General features: G+C 43.1%; 1 protein-coding gene across 1 annotated transcript in view; it reads right to left on the bottom strand.

The window, feature by feature from the left end:
• Positions 1-19,685, bottom strand: part of LOC127580590 (cilia- and flagella-associated protein 54-like) — a 102,915-nt gene that overhangs the window by 16,114 nt on the left and 67,116 nt on the right. The window contains exons 18-22 of the mRNA XM_052034177.1: positions 18,651-18,792; positions 15,436-15,636; positions 12,878-12,949; positions 7,040-7,248; positions 1,736-1,906 (exon numbers count right to left, since the gene is read on the bottom strand). Of these exons, the coding sequence (XP_051890137.1) occupies positions 1,736-1,906; positions 7,040-7,248; positions 12,878-12,949; positions 15,436-15,636; positions 18,651-18,792 (795 nt within the window). The remainder of the gene's footprint in view (positions 1-1,735; positions 1,907-7,039; positions 7,249-12,877; positions 12,950-15,435; positions 15,637-18,650; positions 18,793-19,685) is intronic.

The raw sequence follows: 19,685 nt of genomic DNA, 5'->3' as shown, positions 1-19,685 counted from the left end.
CCCCAACAGCACTGCACTGCCAGCCAACCTTCACCAGAACGATTGCAGCAGTTTGAGGAGGAGGAATAAAATGGGTTAGGGTAGGATTGGTGTAAGACTGGGCTTGATGGTCAACATAGCCTCAGGGGGACGAAAGGGCCTGTTTTCACGCTGTGTCTCTCTATAACTCTATAGGGCAGCTCACCTCACCTTCTTGAGGGTAATTAGGGATGGGCAGTCATTGCTGGCCTTGACAGCAATCCCCAGAACCTGAGGACGAACAGACAAAGCTTGCTGTCAACTTTTACCATCCTTTGTGAGAATGCAAAATACTCCACTTAAATAGCTGTTATAATAAATTACCACTTTATAACTTCCAAACCACTTTTCCCGCAGTGCATTGGATGGAATACATCTTTTGGAAGAAATGACTGTGTCCAAAGTCTCTGGTAACAGATTCTCCATTGCTCTTTGCGAAGGAGTTCCCTAGTCTGCACATGTTCATGGTATTAGTGGGAAGACCATAAGATATAGGAAGAGAATTAGGCCATTCAGCCCGGAGTCTGCTCCACCATTCAATCATGGCTGATTGTTTATCAACCCCCTTCTCCCTGTAACATTTACCCCCTTACCAATCAAGAACCTATCAATCTCTGCCTTAAATATAACTATTGAACGGTTCCTTTATACAATGAGATGGACTCTGACCTCACGATCTACCTTGTTGTGACCTTGCACCTTATTGCACTGCAATTTCTCTGTAGCTGTGACACTTTACTCTGTACTGGTATTGTTTTTACCTGTACTACATCAATGCACTCTGTACTAACTCAATGTAACTGCACTGTGTAATGAATTGACCTGTATGATCTGTTTGTAAGACAAGCTTTTCACTGTACCTTGGTACAAGTGACAATAATAAACCAATACCAATACCAATGACTTGGCCTCCACAGGCCTCTGTGGCAATGAATTCCACAGATTCACCACCATCTGGCAGAAGAATTTCCTCCTCATCTCAGTTTTAAGGGGACGTCCCTTTATTCTGAGGCTGTGCCCTCAGATCCTAGGCTCTCCTACTAATGGAGACATCCCCTCCACGTCTACTCTAACCAGACCTTTCAGTCCTGCCATCCACCTCACTTATACCTTTCCTTTTTTTGCTCTTCACGTTATTCATCCAAGAATTTGATTTTCTCTGGAATGAGAGTCAGTACTTCCTGCAAATTTCTTCTTCCACGTGGCACTAGAGATGTGTTTTGAGGGATTCTTCCTCTGCACAGTCAACACTTTACCTCTATTTTGCTTGACTCCATTGTAGGTGCTGTCTCTGTGTGCCCTTGTCCCTTTGCTGGCTTCCTTTCCCACTGCTCCTCCGCGGACCATTCTTGAAAAGTGACACAAAGGCACTCATGCACCATTCAGTTAAGCTATCCGAGAGTAAACCAAATTCTTCAGCTGTGATGGGCTGGAAGGACTGTTTCAGTGCTGTATGACCATGACTCTATTGCCCAGAATTGGCTATTTCCATGCTGCACTCTAGTTTCCATCGCCCCTGCACAATACTCCTGTTATATGTGAAATAACATCAAAATTCCTCTGCACTGGGTATGCAAATGATTTGACCAACAAAAATGTGCAAGCAGCTGTCCAGACCCCTGACAAACAAAACTCACTGTGAAGAATTATAGGGCCATAAACATGAATTGCGTCATCTGGTTGGCCACTTCTATGTTGTTTTGCACAAAGTTAATACCTTCTGAGTTTCACAACTTGTAGAAGAAATTCCCAAAGGCGGCAGGAACCATTGGACACAAAACTCTTTGTCTGTAGACTGTACTGCCATACTCATCTGAGGCGTGATTTTACCGATGTAACTGGTCTCTGGTGTCGTTAACGTATATTCTCCAAAGACACTTGTGTAAATCTGAAATACACAAAATTACAAAATACTAGAGTTGCCACTCCATGAACGAATAAAGAAATAAAATTCAGCTTCTCTGCTCATGTAGATTTTGGCAACAGGAATAAAGCAAAATGGTAATATCAAACATGGTATTAATTGGTCGGCACAGAGATGTTGGGCTGAAGGGCCTGTTCCTGCACTGTACTGGTCCACCTTCTATGTAATTGCTTAGAATGGTTAATGCAACCTTTGAGAAAACTGGAATTTAGTTTTGAAAACTATAGGCTCCTTAGACTATTGAAGTTAAGAATCACAAGACTGATGATCTAAAGTTAATAAAATAAATTAATGTGAGCTATGAAAAGGAGAATATCGGCAGGAATTTCCTTGGACCTCTTGCAGTTCCAAACTGCTGACCATCCAACTTCCTTTTCTAGTTTCTATTCTGCATATTTGTTCTCATTTTTGCAGGATAAACTGTTTTCACTGGACTGCTTGCAATAGTGTAGCGGTTAGCCTAACGCTTTACAGCGCCAGCAACCCGGGTCCAATTCCGGCCGCTGTCTGTTAGGAGTTTGTACGTTCTCCCCGTGTCTGCGTGGGTTTACTCCGGGTGCTCGGGTTTCCTCCCACATTCCAAAGACGTAAAGGTTAGGAAGTTGTGGGCATGGTATGTTGGCGCCGGAAGCGTGGCGACACTTGCGGGCTGCCCCCAGAACACTCTACGCAAAAAGTTGCATTTCACTGTGTGTTTCAATGTACATGTGACTGATAAAGATATCTTACCTTACCGGAGTGGAAGGAACTCTGAAGAAATTTCAAGCTCTGGTCACATAAGAGCCAGAAAAGGCTAGCTATTGTTACCTTTCAATAGAACAGAAGATACACGGGAAAAATCAAGGGCATCTTCAAAGGGAACTGAAATCATCGTGGGAGATTTTAAACAGGCTATTTTAGACTTGGTCATCATTAATGAGGAAGGATTAATAAGAGATCTTGTGGTTGGGGAACCCCTTGGAGGTAGAATCCCTGATATTGTTTGAGGTTTAACACCACAGGACAAAAACCACTTTCTACATCTTAAATAAGGGCCCTGAAGATGGTATGAAGGTGGAGTTGTCTAAGGTGGACTGGGAAAATAAGCCAAGACCCAGGTCAGCAGATGAACAGTGGCAGATGCTCAAACAGCTTGTCCATAACGCTCAGCAGAAATTTATCCCAATTAGAAAGAGGGATTCCATGAGAAAGAGGGGCAATCTGCGGTAAACAAAGATCAAGGATAACGTTAAATTAAAAAGTAGGGCATGCAAGGGCTGGTGGGAAGGTTTTAGAATCCAGAAGGGAGAAAATTGATTTGAGAAAAAACTTGCATGTACTATCAAAACAAATAGTAAGAGTTTCTACGGAAATATAAATAGGGAAAAGGTGGCTAAAGTGAGTAATGAGAACAAGGGTGGTGAATTAACAGCACGAAACAAAAAAATGGCAGATATGGTAAATCAGTCTTCACTATGGAGGACACTGCAGGTATCCCTAGGATAACTGACCAGCTAATTTCAAATAGCATGGAGGAACTTGTAAAAAAAATGCCAATCACAAGGAACAAGGTATGAGAAATATCACAGGGGTAATGGTGGACAAAATGCTGGGACGCAATGGGATATCAATAGAGAGGGTGCAGAAGAGATTCACCAGGATGTTGCCTGGAATGCAGGGCTGTAGTTATAAGGAGAGATTGGATAGGGTGGGTTTATTCTCACTGGAAAGTAGGAGGCTGAGAGGTGACCTTACAGAGGTTTATAAAATTATAAGGGACATAAATAGGATGGATAGTCAGAATCCAATGTGGAAAGTGGAATTAGCATATGCTGGCATGAAGGAGATGGACTGAAAGGGCCTGTTTCTGTGCTGTACATTTCTATGATTCTATAAGGGGCCAATCTCCAGACTCCCCGTCCCCGAGAGTGGTGAGGCTGGATCATTTGGTATATTTAAGGTGGAGAAAGATAAATATTTGAAGGATCGAGGAACTGAGGCTCAGGGAAACTGGCACAGAAGAGGAGACAAGACCAGCATAGATCAGCAATGATGTCGTTGATGGTGGGGCAGGTTTGAGGAGCCGAATGACCTGCTCCTAATTTCTTGCCTGCTTGTGTACTTTGGCAGTACCAGTTATCAGCTTCCTAAATAATTTTTAATTACTGGTCTGGGTGATTGGGGAAGGGAAAAGGTGTACAATCCGTAGTGAGAAGGAAACTAATGAAGCCAGCTGTTGCCAATAAATGTACAAGGCAGGAACATTCCCAGATTTGATCTCTGGTCTATACCGAGTCTGCTCATTGCTGTGGCAGAGTGTAGAAAGACACTATATTGCCTCAGTACCCAGGAGGAAAATAGTAGTTCCCACCTTGATTACTGCCCAGTGACCAGTAGTAGGATTTCACTTGGGCATCAGAGAAAAACAGGAAGAGATTTCCTGTGTTTCGCAGCAGTTGAAGACAGTGTTAGTATCCAGGCTAGGGCCCCTGACAGCTACAATACTCTACCTCAGTGAGAAATAAGAATTTCAGGGAAAATGAAGTTGAAATCCAAAGGAGGAGGAATTTGGGGCAAAAGAGGAATAAAGCAGCGTGTGGGCAAAGTCCTAATTAGTAACAGCAAAAAATAAAAGCAACTGCAAATCTTAAATAAAAACAGAAAATGCTGGAAATACTCAGCAGGTCAGGCAGCGTCCAGGAGGAAAGGAACAGTTAAATGTTTCAGGTCAATGACCTTTCAGCAGAACTGAGAACATTCAGAAAACAGGTCTGTTTTAAATTGTGGAGAAGTGGTAGGGTGGAGACCAACACAAAATGGAAGATCCAGACTGGTGTCTAGTTAAGTAACAGAGCACTACAGCACAGAAACAGGCCCTTCAGCCCATCTAGTCCATGCCAGCCTGGTAACATAATGAACTGCATAACGCTCTGTAAAATCTGAGTTCATTGCTCCTTAACCATCTTTATATCCCCATCCTGAAGTGCTTCTTGAAGCTAGAGAAGGACAAGAACAAGGAGGAATTTGAACAGGATCAGAATTTTAAACTGGAAGCAATATGAGAATGTGGGCATATGCGGACAAGAGAGCACAAGGGTGATGGTTGAGTAGGATTTGTTGAAGGTCAGGATGCGAGCAGCACAGTTGCAAATGGCCTGCAATCTATAGAAAGTTGAGGATGGACAAATTGGACTAGGCAGGTCTGGAGGTGACACAAGCGTGACAACAGGTTTTGGGAGAAACTGGCCGAAGGAAAAGATCAGAATAATAAATTTTGCATTTATTTAGTGCCTTTCATGAATTTCGGTTCATAGAATCATAGAACAGTACAGCACAATACAGGCCCTTCGGCCCACAATGTTATGCTAACCTTTAAAGCTCGCCTAAGACTATCTAACCCCTTCCTCCCACATATCCCCCTATTTTAAATTCCTCCATACGCTTATCTAGTAATCTGCCCGAAGGAGAGGTAAACGGAGAGCCAACAGAGAAGAAAGAAACAACAGGAAAAACATGCTGAAACTGTGAGATGCAGAACACGGCAGTGAACGCCGCAGAATTGTGGGAAAGCCCAGCAAATCAGGCAGCGTCTGCAGCAAAAGAAACAGAGCCAATGTTCCTGATTCCCCACCCACACCAGCAATGAAAGTCATTGGATAGGGAAGACTTAGAGGAATATGGGGTCAAATGCAGGCAAATGGGACTAGCTTAAGATGGGCACCTTGGTCAGCATGGACGAGTTGGGCCGAAGGGCCTGTTTCCGTATTGTATGACCCTTTGACCCAAAATGCCACTATAGGCCCTCATCCCAATTCCCCATTCTGACACTAATCGGAAAGGCTGGTTATCTGACATTGTTGAATTCAATGTCAAGCCCCGAGAGCCTCAACATGCCAAGACTAAAGTTGAAGTGCTGTTCCTCAAGCTTACACTGTGTCTGGCATGGCCCAGTGTGGGAGACCATAGGCAGAGAGGTCAAAGTAAGATTGGGATGGAGGTTTAAAGTGCAGACTGGGCAACTGCTTTGCAGAACATCTCCTGCAAAGGCGTCCCAGAGCTTCCTGTCGCATTAATCTGCGAAGATGGGCTGTAAGTTCCCTTCCTTTCTCTTCAGATGCTGCCTGGAATGCTCTGTTTGTTCAGTGTTCTGCTTCTACTACAAATTTCCAGTTCCTGCAGCTAGTTTAATATTTTTCAGTCCCTGGCCAGTTCTGAGGTAAATTTCTCCACTGATGCTGCCTGACCTGCTGGGCCTTGCCTTAATTTCCCTTTATTTTAGATTTCTAGCAGCTGCTGTGTTCTGCGTCTCACAGTTCTGGCATGTTTTTTGTTGTTTCTCTCTCCTCCTATTTACACCTCCTTCAGGGAAATTGACACCAATCCGGATCATCCAATCTCTCTTGGTCCCCCATCCCATCACAGACATTCCCTCTGCTCTCTCCAGCCCTCTCCTTCTCTGCAGCTTGAGACATGCCTGTTTTCTACATTTTCCAATTTCTGACAAAAAGTCATCAACCTGAAATGTTAGCTCTCTCCACAAAGGTTGCCTGACCTGCTGAGTGTTTCCATGACAGATTATATCAGACAATTTCAATAACAAAATTGATATTCCAAAAGCAAAATTCTGCAGATGCTAGAAATCTAAAGTGAAAGCAGATGCTGGAAATCCTCAACGGGCTAGTTGGATTCTGTGGAAAAAAAGTCCAAGTTTCATAATGGTGACTTTTCATCAGAACTGTTTCTCTGTCATGGCTACTGCCCACCTTCTGGGCTTCTCAAAACTAAGCTCACCAGGCAGTGTTTTTGCATCACCATATCTCAGCAGCTGAGTGTACATCATCAACTAGATTACATGCTAGTGGAGGAACTAATTCAATGGGCTGCATTAATTTTCTTAACTTGTGCTGTCCAACATCTTTAAGCGTGGCTGTACAGAAAAAGAAGTTATAATAAAATCCCTAAGCTTTACTAAATTACATAACAGTAAGGGCTAATGAGCTGCTACTATTTTTTTTTGATTGTGTAGTGAAAAATGATACTGCCCACGTATGATAATCAAGTACCTCAGTTTGGGAAGACAGGATAAAACTTGGAAAATATTGTAAGTGTAAACGTCACCTCAGGTTGGAACTCTGGGGATCTAAAACTCCTGTCAAAGAGTTCATACAGAATATTAGGAATACTCTCGACGCAGCAGTAAGTATTATATGCTGGTAGGTGATGGATTAAAAATAGATGCATTCGTTCCAGACGTTGCAAAATCCCAGTGTTCAAAACTGGTGTATGAACTCCTTCTCTGGCACTATTCATGGCATACTTCCAGAAATCTGTAACCAGTTGAAAGAAAAATATTTTAGGACTCATTTTAAAAACACACATTTAAAATATCTCCTTTACTTTTAACTATCAACCCTTTGATACAAAACAATGTCCTTATCCCCATTCAAAACGTTACGACTTCTCACCCTGACTACTCCACCTGGCACAGACCCACATCTTGGTTCCCAAAGGTCGACAGCACACAGACTTGAATACATACCAGTCATTCCCACATTTGGCTGAGCCACATGAAATCCAACAGATCTTGCTCTTATTTGCTAAAGAGTCTGTTGTGAGAAAGGTTCTTTTGGTATCTTAAAGATAAAGGTCTGGACACACAGCCTTTGTAATTTAAAAATGGTTTATTAACGAAGACAAACGCAGGACAGAATGAATGGGAACAGATGCATACTCACACACTCTCAAGCAGGAGATCATGAATGTGGAGGGAAATCGCGACAGAGGGTGAGGTTCACACACACACACACACACACACACACACACACACACTCACTCAATAACTGGGTACAAATGATCAAGGAATAAACTATGCAATGTTTGGACACCCTGATTCTGGACAAACATTGGCTCTTTGGTCTCGGGTGTCCTTAACTGACTGCCCTGAAGTAGTGCACAGCTTACCTCAACATCCTCGGACACAGAAAAAGAGGAAGAGAAACCAAACATGCAGCACTTTTATGCTGCTGGGGGGCTGGGTGGCCCAGCAAGGACAAAGGTGTTTTAAACAGGCCAATAGTAGATGTGGCCGGGAACAAAGGTGCTCGCACAGACCAGTCCGAGTGGTCCAGCAAGACAAAGGTGTTTACCTAATGGGGCGGAGCTGGACCCCTGATTGACAGTGGTATAGCTTCCGACCTGATAGGCAATGCTATCATCCGACCATGGGGGTCAGTAGTGTTGTCACTGTCATCTGACCCCTGGCCTTTCATACTACAGAGTCACTTTTCCAGGATACTCCTGAATGCAAACATAACCCCAGGCTTCCTTTCTCTACTACAACTGGTGTCCTGAAGTCCTCCTCCTGCATCATAAAACTTTAGAACAACACAGAAGAGGCCACTCCGCCCCCTGAATCCACTGTATCTCATCACACTGCTTGTTCTCATCAGTTTCTTGCAACCATCCACCACAGAAATTTCCACCATTTAATGTCTGGGAAGTTTGAAGCCATTCTTCTCAGAAGTACTCAAGCCTCAGACTTCATCTGTCTCCCTGGCTACTGTCTGTAATTGAAACAGACACTTTGCAATCTTGGTGACTTGGAGCTATGGCTACATGGTTGTATCATCAGTGAAACATACTACTTGAACCTTCATGAAATTGCTCTATCCTACCCCACTTCAGCTCATCTGCTCTGTTAACCTTCATCCTTGCCTTTCATATCTTTGAACTTCCTATTCCAAAGTACCACTGGATGGTTTTCCTCATTTACTGCCCTGAAGACTTGATATTACTCAGAGCTCTACTGCCTGTCTACTGAAATCAGGTCCCCTTCAAGAATCACCTTGTGCTTGACGGCCTGCATTGCCTCCATGTTGAACAATGCCGTGATTTGAAAATTCATGTCTTTTGTTGTTAAACCTACCACGGTCTTGCCCTGTCCCATGTCTAAAATATCCAGTGTTATATCTTACTGAAAATTCTGCAATTCTGGCCTCGTAATCATCCCAGGCCGATGATACAAAAATTGTCACAGATTAATAGTGTTATACAGCACAGAAATGGGCTCAACAGCCCACCATGCCCACGCCAATCTTTTTGCCCACCTATACTAACCTCATTTGTCCACATTAGGACTGTATCCTTCTACGTCTTTCCTATTTAAGTGCTTGTCTACACTGGTGGGTGAGCAGGTTGTGGGAAGGACACAAATAGTCTGCAAGTGAGTGGACAGGGAGTTGGCAGATGGAGTAGAATGTGAGAAAAATGTGAGGTTATCCTCTTTGAAAGGAAGGATGAGAAAACGGTTTGTTACTTAAATGGAACGTTGCAATTCTAAGGTTCTGGGGGGTCCCAGCACATGACCCATAACAGAATAACATGCAGGTACAGCAAGTCATTAAGAAGACTAATGGAGCGTTGGCCAATTTTACAAAGTGGATGGATAACAATAGGGCTATTTTGATTCAACTTAACTTGGCCGTTTAGATTCAGAATTGGCCAGCTCATAGAAGACAAGAGGGTAGCAGTTGATGGGTCTTACTCTGGTGTGCTGCAGGGATCCGTACTGGGACCTCTTCTGTTTATGATGTAAGTAATTGGTCAGGATGAAAACTTGGATGGGTGGGTTAGGAAATTTGCAGGTTGATGGCAGTGTGGATTGTGTAGAAGATTGCCAAAGGGTACAGTGGGATATAGATCAATTGCAGATATGGGTGGAGAAATGGCAGATGGAGTTTAAAGTGTGAGGTGTTGCTCTTTGAGGAGATCAAATGCAAAGGGAAAGTACACCGTTAATGGCAGGACCCTTAACAGGACCGTTGATGTACAGAGGGATCTTGAGGTCCAGGTCCACACCTCTCTGAAAGTGGCCGCACAAGTCGATAGGGTGGTAAAGGTGGTGTATGGAATGCTTGCTTTTGTTAGTCAAGGCATTGAGTTCAAGAGTCAGGAAGTTAAGTTGCAGCTTTATAAAACTCTGGTTAGGCTACATCTGGAGTATTTTATTCAATTCTGGTTGCCCCATTACAGGAAGGATGTGGAGGCTTTGGAGAGGGTGCAGAAGAGGTTCACCAGGATGCTGCCTGGATTAGAGGGTATGTGCTATGAGGAGAGGTTGGACAAACTAGGGTTGTATTCTCTGGAGTGGTGGAGGCTGAGGGGAGATCTGATAGAAGTTTATAAAATTATGAGAGGCATAGATAGAGTAGACAGCTGGTATCTTTTTTCCAGGGTTGAAATGTCTAATACTAGAGGGTATGCATTTAAGATGAGGGGGGAAAGTTCAAAGGAGATGTGCGGGGCAATTTTTTTTTAAACACAGAGAGCAGTGGGTGTCTGGAATACGCTGCCCAGGGTGGTGGTGGTGGAAGCAGATATGATAGAGGCATTTAAGGGGCTCTTGGACAGGCACATGAATATGTAGAGAAAGGAGGGATATGGACATGTAGGTTGAAGGGATTAGGTTTTTAACTACTAGTTTAATTAGTTTGGCACAACACTGTGGGGGGCTGAAAGGCCTGTTCCTGTGCTGTACTGTTCTATGCTCTATGTTAACAGCGTGCTGGTGAGACTGCACAAGTAGAATTACATACAGTGTTGGTGTCCATATTTGCTTTGAAGACAGTGCTGTAAAGGTTCACTGAGTTGATTCCTAGGATAATGCAGTCGATGTATGATGAAGATTGAGCAGGTTGGGCCTGTGCTCGTTGAAGTGTGGAACAAAGAGAAGTGATCTTAATGAAATATTCTGGTTCTGAGAGGGATTGACAGCCAGTTGCTGAGAGGATGTTTCCCCTGTTGACGGTATCTGGAACTAGGTCACCCATTTCAGACTGAGACAAAGAAGAGTTTCTTCTCTCAGAGAGTCAGGAATCTTTGGCATTCTCTATCCCAGAGAACTGTGGAGGTGAATTCATCAGAGCTATTCAAGGTGGAGATGAACAGACATTTAAACTACAAGGGAATCGAGGGGTATGGGGAAAATGTGGGAAAGTGGTGTTGAGGCCAAAACTGGATCGGTCATGATCTTACGGAACAGTGGAGGATTCAGGAAGGCCTGACAGCCTATTCCTGGTCCCGGTTCTTATGTTTGCTCCCTAAGGGAGCACTACATAGGAATTAACCTCATTCCAAGCACTCCTGACGTGGAAATTACGTCAGGAAGGCAAGCATGACTGGGACTTGGAAATGCTTGTTTGAATTTCCACACTGATGTGAAATGACACAGAAATGGTCACCAACACGTCCCACTGTAGCAGGAAAACAATTTGCATTGCTTCACATTGGAGAAAAACAGACTATTATTTCTTGTCATTCTATTCCCACATTAGATTGTGCTCCATCCAACATCTTCCCACCAACTTATTTGGCCAGTGAATACCCCTTTGTAATTTCTCTTTTCCTCCTCACAATCTATTCTCCCTGCTTGCTTTGTACCATCGACAAGCTTGTACCATCGAAAATCAGTTTCTTCAATAAAGTTATTTACACTGGTTGTGCAGAGCTGAGGCCCAAGCACTGTTTCTCGAGGTATCCCACAGGTTACAGGCTGCCAAAATGAAAGTTACTTTATTGTTTTGATCTTTTCTGTTCATTTACTAAAACTAGTTTTTACTAGTTCATTTACTAGTTCATTTTCTATCCATGTTGATACCCCAGAAGCCCTTATCTTGAGTATCAACATAACCACCTTTTAAATTATGATTTATCAAATATCTTTTAAACATACCACATCACTAGATCTGCTTTATCCACTCTTCTTACTGTCCTCAGAAAACTCTAATACATTTGTCAAACTTTTCCCTCTCACGAGCTTTTCTATGGAGGATGATGTTTAAGGGGAAGTGGGGGGGTGGGCAGAAAGTTCAGAGGAGATAAGATGGTAGCTGAAATCACCAAGAATGTAAGGTTTCTTATTGCTGAGCAACTGGGAGGAATCAGAACAGCTAAGTAAGAAACAGCGTGATGTCTATGAGTCCATCAAATGAAGATTTGAGGAGAAAGAAGAAACAAGGCAAGGTGTTGAAAGGACAACCTATCTGGCAGTTTAGATGAAGAAGGTGCCATAAAGTATAACCAGGTGAGAAGGATTAGTTAACGGTACGGTATGTTCCATGTTGTTATGATAACCCTTTGTAAAGAAGCCGTGGATGGCAAAGATCTTGTCCTTGATTGAAAGCGATTTCTGGAGGTGTTATGTTTGGGCAACAGAAAACCAAAAGGAAAGGTTATGGAAGGAATAAAAGGAAAAATATATTTCTATTTCCCACCTGAACCAACCTGATTACAAAAATTGTTGTATTCATTATTAATTCTGTATTATGAAAACTGGGAGTTAAGAATTCATGCCTAATAATAGAATTGAAATTATTTTAATAAATAACTTTGTGCATTTAAGTGTTAACAGAAAAGTTTAATTTTATCATTCTGACTTTGAATTCTATTACTGTCCATCTTAGTCTGAGGACTGGTCAGGTAGACAAGTCATAGAGTTATACAAAATAGAAACAGGCCCTTTGGCCCAACTGGTCCATGCCGACCAAGATGCCCCATCCAAGCTAGTCCCATTTGCCAGCATTTGGCCCATAAGCTTCTCAACTTTTCCTATCCATGTACCTGTCCAACTGTCTTTTAAAAGTTGTTATTGTACCGGCCTCAACCACTTCCTCTGGCAGCTCGTTCCATATTGATACCACCCTTTGTGTTAAAAAATTTGCCCTTCAAATTGCTATTAAACCTTTCCCCCTCACCTTAAACCTGTGCCCTCTAGTTCTTGATTCCCCAATTCTGAGAAAATGACTGAGTGCATTCACCCTATCTATGCCCCTCAAGAATTTATACACAGAGAAAGTACTGCGTTAGGTAACTTTTAGCTCTGCTTTAGAAAAGTGAAAACTTTGTAAAACAGATCATGCAATCTCTCAGTGGATTCACAATTGAACCATCTCATTTTACCTTCGTGCATTTGTGGTTCAGTGGACTGAGTCTTGCAGCCAAGAGGTACAGCATTTTCATTTTCACTTTGCACTAAAAAGATGCAAATATACTACATTATTTATCAAATTGTTAACTTTATTATTGATAAGGTAAAATATTTACTGTTGGATAGAGAATTGGCTGGATGATTGAGGCTGGAGCATGCTGGGTAAATAATCAAGGAGGGGTTTGTGTAAATGAGTAGATGTGGCTAAGCTGTTTCCCTTGGTGGGTGAGTCCAGGACAAGAGGGCACAGTCTTAGAATTAGAGGGTACCCACTTAGAACAGATGAGGAGAAATTTCTTTAGCCAGAGGGTTGTGGATTTATGGAATTCGTTGCCACATACAGCTGTGGAGGCCTGATCATTGGGGGTGTTTAAGGCGGAGATTGATAAGTATCTAATTAGTCAGGGTATCAAAGGATATGGGGAAAAGGCTGGGAATTGGGGCTAGATGGGAGAATAGTTTAGCTCATGGTGAAGTGGCGGAGCAGACTGGATGGGCTGAATGGCCTACTTCTGCTCCTTTGTCTTTTGATCTTGTGATGATCCGTGGGATGGAAGTGGGACGGAGATGAGTAGATGTTTGGGAGCAGAACCAGCACATGACCAGGGAGGTCGGGCGGGGATGGACAAATAATCAGGAAAAGTCATGCTGATGGTGAGGGGGCTGCATGGATGACTTGGGGGGTGGGATCAGCCAGGGGGTTGGGGTGGCTGTTTCAGCAGCTAATCTGGAGGGGCCTGGAGAACTGAATGGAGGGGATTAGGTGTTTGACACTGGGGTTGGACAGATGAAGGTGAAGGCTCTCAAGCACATCTCAGGAGGACACACGTGATCTGGAGGGTTGGTTAAATGATAAAAGAGAGCAGGTCAAACAGATAATAAAACTGGAATGCTGATGAGGGTACATGAGCAGCCGGTAAATCTGGATGAGATAAAGTTTGGGAACTTCTGCTGTAGGTGGCAATATCCCCCTTGCATGCTTAATAGTGGTATATGTACTGGAGCAATGTGCACCCTGTTGACATTCATACCACTACCCAAAATTCAGAACGGCTAATGAGAAGCTTCAGATAAACTGGCAGACGCCCAGATGATCTGGCAATTCAAAAAAAAAGCACAACTGAACAATGATTCATACATTATTGCTGTGCCCTTAGCAATCTCAGTGCCAGGAATTCCTGACAAACTATCCGAGTTTCATGGGGGAGAACTCCTCAAAATTGCCTATTGTTAACTTCTGTGGAGGAGTCACAAAAACAGCAGAAAATTGTCATGAAAGAGACTGCAGAGAGATCATTCACTTAGGTCTATTGTTGTCATCTGTTCAACTATGTTTTTCAATCCAAAGCAAATATGGCTAGCCACAGTGCATCACATCTTGCAATAGGCAGAGCGTGGCGACACATTGCAAGCTGCTCTCTACAGATCTACTCATTACCTTTACTATAATAGTTCTACCTCTCGCTGTCTTGGTGAAGCAGCCAGCATAATCAAAGACCCCACCCACCCGGGACATTCTCTCTTCTCGCCTCTTCTATCAAGTAGAAGATACAAGATCCTGAGGGCAAGTACCACCAGACTTAAGGACAGCTTCTATCCTACTGTGATAAGACTATTAAACGGTTCCCTTATATAATGAGATGGACTCTGACCTCATGATCTACGTTGTTGTGACCTTTCACCCTATTGCACTGCACTTTCTCTGTAGCTGTGACACTTTACTCTGTACTGTTATTGTTTTTACCTGTACTACCTCAATGCACTCTGTACTAACTCAATGTAACTGCACTGTGTAATGAATTGACCTGTACGATCAGTATGCAAGACAAGTTTTTCACTGTACCTCGGTACAAGTGACAATAATAAACCAATACTAATACATGATTATGACTTTTTGCCCGGCTATTGGTGAATGTTGGAACTACTATAGTGAATTTGCTGCTTTTAATGGATTGAATGAATTGGATTGAATTGATTGAAAGAGTGTATTGTACATCCATGGTGATCTGGGATACGTTATCAAGTTCTCAGCACAGGATTTCATCTTGTAACACATACCCCAATTTGTTTTGTCTGCCTTATTTGCTGTTAATATAACCCATGTGGGGAGCCTAGCTGTCATTGATGAGAAAGCTATCCATCTCAAGGAAGCAAAGGGAGAAACACGTCTTTGGTCAGTAATGTTCAACAGGTACTGAGTACTGGAGGCTGGCTTCTCCACCCTCACATAGTTTCACTTAATTTGTTACAACTGAGCACCAGCAGCTGAAAACTACTGCACAGGTCGAGATACTTGCACGTGATTATCACTGGTGAATACAAATAATTTTGTCCTTCATAGATTTTGTATCTTTTCTATGAACAAAACTCCCCTGCTTCTTCGAGAAGGTCTGAGATTTTAGCAATGCTGTGAAACTGTGCCACTTTCCTGAAGATATTTAGAACATGAAGTACCACATGGCTTTCATATACACATACCCTTGTCTCCTTAGTCTGTCAGTCTCACTAACAAAAATGCCTGAGACGTCACCTGGGAGCAGACTGATGTTGTATAGTCTCCGGAGCTGGTCATTGTAACGCAGGAGATGCACTGAGGTCAATTTTTTTGCAGCAATTTTTCTATATGGTGCCATTATATCTGGATCTTCAACCGTTTCTGATGCCTCTTTCTTCTCTTCTTCCACTTCCTCTCCTTGAATGGTACTTAAGCTCGGCAACAATTCATCATTTTCTACAGTAAGATCATGTCCAACCAAACAATGAATTTTATTAAAAGATGGCTACCTGAGAACTTTGCATTCTTTCAATAATTTTAAATAACTGATTGCATTTTCAAATGTTGTATTTGAAATAAAGTTGGAACAATATTTCCTGAAAAGAAAATAATTTTAAGTGCTTTCTATAAAGTAATTTTGGGCTGACTCTGGGAAGCCGCTGGGTAGATTGCGAAAAGTAAGGAACCTTTGGGGCGATGGATCGGGGAACGAGTGTCAGTGGCTCAGCAGAGGCAGAGCGGAGTTACTGTGAGAATTCAGTCAACCTGTGGCGCAGGCTGCTGCTCATCATTTCCACCAGGGTCAACGGAAATGAAGATTGTGAGGAACCTATAACAGACAGCTGATATATTTTGACTTCTCTTTGCTGCCGGTCCTGATTTGCCCCCCGCCCCACCTCCACCCCCCAACAAGAATGTGCTGACCATACAGTAATAGAGAGGTCATAGGCTACTTAGCCTCCACCACCACCACCCCACCTTCAATATCCTTCTGCCCAGTCCCCAGGCAAGCCAATGGCCACCAATCCACCCCCATTCCAAGCAAGCTGTCAAAACAACCCTGCCAATAAATCTGCTGAGCCGCACAACTTCTGATCCCTCCTAACCCCGACCCAAAATTACTCCAATGACAATCCCCGACACTACCACTACCCCTACCAAGCCACAGGTTCAATTGGGCCTGTACCTGATTTACTCAATGGAATTTATTCTAAACAAATGTGAGGTAATGAGTTTTTGCTCATCAAATACTGGCTGGACATATACAGTAAATGGCAGGGATCTTATAAGCATCAATGTACGGAGGGACCTACGCAAGTCCAGAGCTCCCTGAAAATGGCAACATAGGTCGATAGGGTAGTGAAGAAGGCGTTTAGCTTGCTTGCCTTCATCGGCAGGGATACTGAGTATAAGAGTCGGGACATCATGTTGTAGCTGTACTAGACGATGCTGACACAACACTTGGAATATTGCGTGCATTTCTGGTCAGCAGACCATAGAAAGGATGTGGCAGCATGAGAGAGTGCAGAAGAGATTCACCAGGACGTTGCCTGGAACGGAGGACTTTGGTTATCAGGTGAGATTGGACAGGCTGGGATAAGTTCTCAATGGATCACAGGAGGCTGAGAGGTGACCTTATAAAGCTTTATGAAATTATGAGGGGCATAGACAGGGTACAGAGAGTCTTTTTCCAAGGGAGGGGAATCTAAAATTAGAGCACATAGGTTCAAGATGAGAAGGGAAATATTTAAAAGAGACTAAGGGGCAAGTTTTTCCACACAGAGGGTGGTGGGTATATGGAACAAGCTGCCAGAGGAGGTGGTAGAGGCAGGTACAGTCACAGCATTTAAAAAGCATTCTGACAGGTACATGGTTAGGAAAGGTTTAGAGGGATATGAACCAAATGCAGGAAAATGGGATGAGTGTAGATGAGCACCTCGGTCAGCATGGTCCAGTCGGGCCGAAGGGCCTGTTTCTGTGCTGTACAGTTCTATGACAAGCTCCCAGGCCCAGCCTCAGGAAGCACTAGTTTAGTCCTGGAGTCACAGAGCACAGAAACAGGCTCTTCGGCCCATCACATCCATGCTGACCATCAATTACATATCTACACTAATCCCATTTTCTAGCACTTGATCCGTAGCCTTCAACGTCTTGGCAATTCAAGTGCTCATCTAGACATGTGACGTTAGCTTCTGGCTCCACCACCCCCTCACGCACTGTTTTCCAGATTCCAACTACCCTCTGGGCGTAAAGGTTTGTCCTCAGATTCCCTCTGAGCCTCTTGCTGTGTACATGTCCTCCAGTTTTAGATCCCTCTGCTATGGAGAAAAGTTTCCTACATCTACCCTCTTTATGCCCTTCATAATTTTGTGTACCTCAATCAGATCACCCTTCAGCCTCCTCTGCTTCAAGGAAAACAAACTCATTTCTTTACGAGTGATTCACTCCATCCCATTCTCTACCTAAAACATAGTGGACTCCAGGTAACTGTTGTCAGTGGTATTGCTGCTGTCGCTGATCACGTGTGATCTAACTTATTTGCTCTGTGTTATTAGACCAATGGTTTTGATGTACAAGGTGACGGTGCAGCAGCTAAAATCCCAGAACCAGTGACTTGGAGGCTTAAATTAACAATCTGGAGGCTTCAATTCCAATACCATCATAGCAGTTATGCAATGTAAATTTAGTTAATAATTTGGTTCGAAAATAAAACTACTTGCTGGTAATGCTGATGAACACAAAACTACTAGACTGTTGTTAAAGGTTAGTAGTTTTTGTGGTCATCATCATGACCAGCAAGCCATTCACGTATGTCCTTCAGGGGAGGAAATCTGTCGTCCTTATTCAGTCCGGTCTATTTGGGACTCCTCCCCAGTCAATGCAGTTAATGCTCAAACGCCCTCTGAAATGGTGAACCAGGTCACTCAGTTCAAAGGCAGTTAGGGCTAAGCAATAAAGATGGCCTTGCAAGCAATGCCCAGATTGTGAAGCATGAATAAATAAATAAAAAGTTCACAACATTTATTTTATATCGATGACTGTGAGCACAACAAATTGAGTTGCCAAGTTAGAGCTGACTGGCATGGAAATCGAATAGATTTGAGGAAACACGGTGGACAAAGAAAGGAAATTCTTTTGGAACCACCTGCTTTCACACGGTTCCTGGGATTCTCCACGCAAGGTGACAGGAAACACGTGTGAGCTAATGCGTTCAAACAGCTTACGTACTTTCAGGAGCACTGTACTTATCCGACTTCGTCAAAGAAAGAGAATGGAATTCGGGGGAATGCATCCAGATCTGAGATCTGATCATCTGCAACAGTTCTAAAGATGAATTATCCCTTTGGGAAAAGGTAATGCCTTTCCTGTTATGCCAAGCATCATGGTAAATGATACACAGCAAATCAGATCAAACTGAATATGTGCAGTATGATTACGTCCAGACAAAGAGTGTAGATGAAAATTCTCACCAGTTTGGTAATCTTCATGTGATGCTAAAATGTCCAGAAGTATATATTCATGCAATTCATTTTGGACCATATTTGCCACATGTTTTTCGCTAATTGACTTGTCCCTTGTTAGTTTCTGGGAACTGTGCAGGATACAGTTCGCCTATACAAGAAATGATATTTGTGGAGAAGTACAGAAGTTATTAATTTACAGATTGATGGAACATTTCTAAATTAAAACACTGCTCACCCTATCCTTTTGAGAATTAAATTGCTGTGTTACTTCTAAATAACTTATTTTATCTTCAGCAAACTAAATATAAAAGAATACAGATGCTGGAATCTAGAGAAACAACCAATCTGCTGGCGGGACTCAATGGGTCGAGCAGCATCTGAGGGAGGCAAAGGAATTGTCGACATTTCAGGTTGAAACCCTGCATCAGGACTAAGAGTGGACAGGGGAGATGGCCGGTATAAAGAGAGGGGGAGGGGGTGAGACGGGGCCAATAGGTGATTGGTGGACTGAGGCGGGGTGAAGGATGATGGACAGATGGATCCAGGTAGGGGAGGGGGAGAAGTGGAGTTGGGAGACAGAAGCGAGTAGATGATAGAGAGAGAGAGGCGAAAAAGAAAGGAAGATGGAGCCAAGGTAAGGGGTGGGGGGACTGAAGGTTGAGACAGCTTGGAGGGTGATAAGCGAGGATTTTCTGGCAAATAGGCACAGTTTTGAATGGAAACAACAGAGGAAATTGAAGGTTTGATCAGAAATATAAAGGAAGCATATGTCAGGTACAGGCGTTTGGTATCAAGTGAGTCCTTTGTGGTTTGTAGGGGATGTAGGAGAGAACAAGAAAGAAATTTGGAGGGCAAAAAGAGGTCATGAAATGGCCTTGGTAAGCAGGATCAAGGAGAATCCCCAAACCTTTCATAAATATATTAGAAGCAAGAGGACAGCTCTGGAAAGAGTAGGTCCCTTCATGAACAAAATGGGAATGTATGTGTGGAGCCAGTGAACAGGATCCTAAATGAATATCTCCCATCGCTATTCACCAGAGA

The sequence above is a fragment of the Pristis pectinata genome, chromosome 19 (genome assembly GCF_009764475.1).
Source record: "Pristis pectinata isolate sPriPec2 chromosome 19, sPriPec2.1.pri, whole genome shotgun sequence".
Taxonomy (NCBI): Eukaryota; Metazoa; Chordata; class Chondrichthyes; order Rhinopristiformes; family Pristidae; genus Pristis; species Pristis pectinata.
The sequence above is the reverse complement of the archived record's forward strand: the minus strand, read 5'-3'. Positions and strand labels throughout refer to the sequence as shown.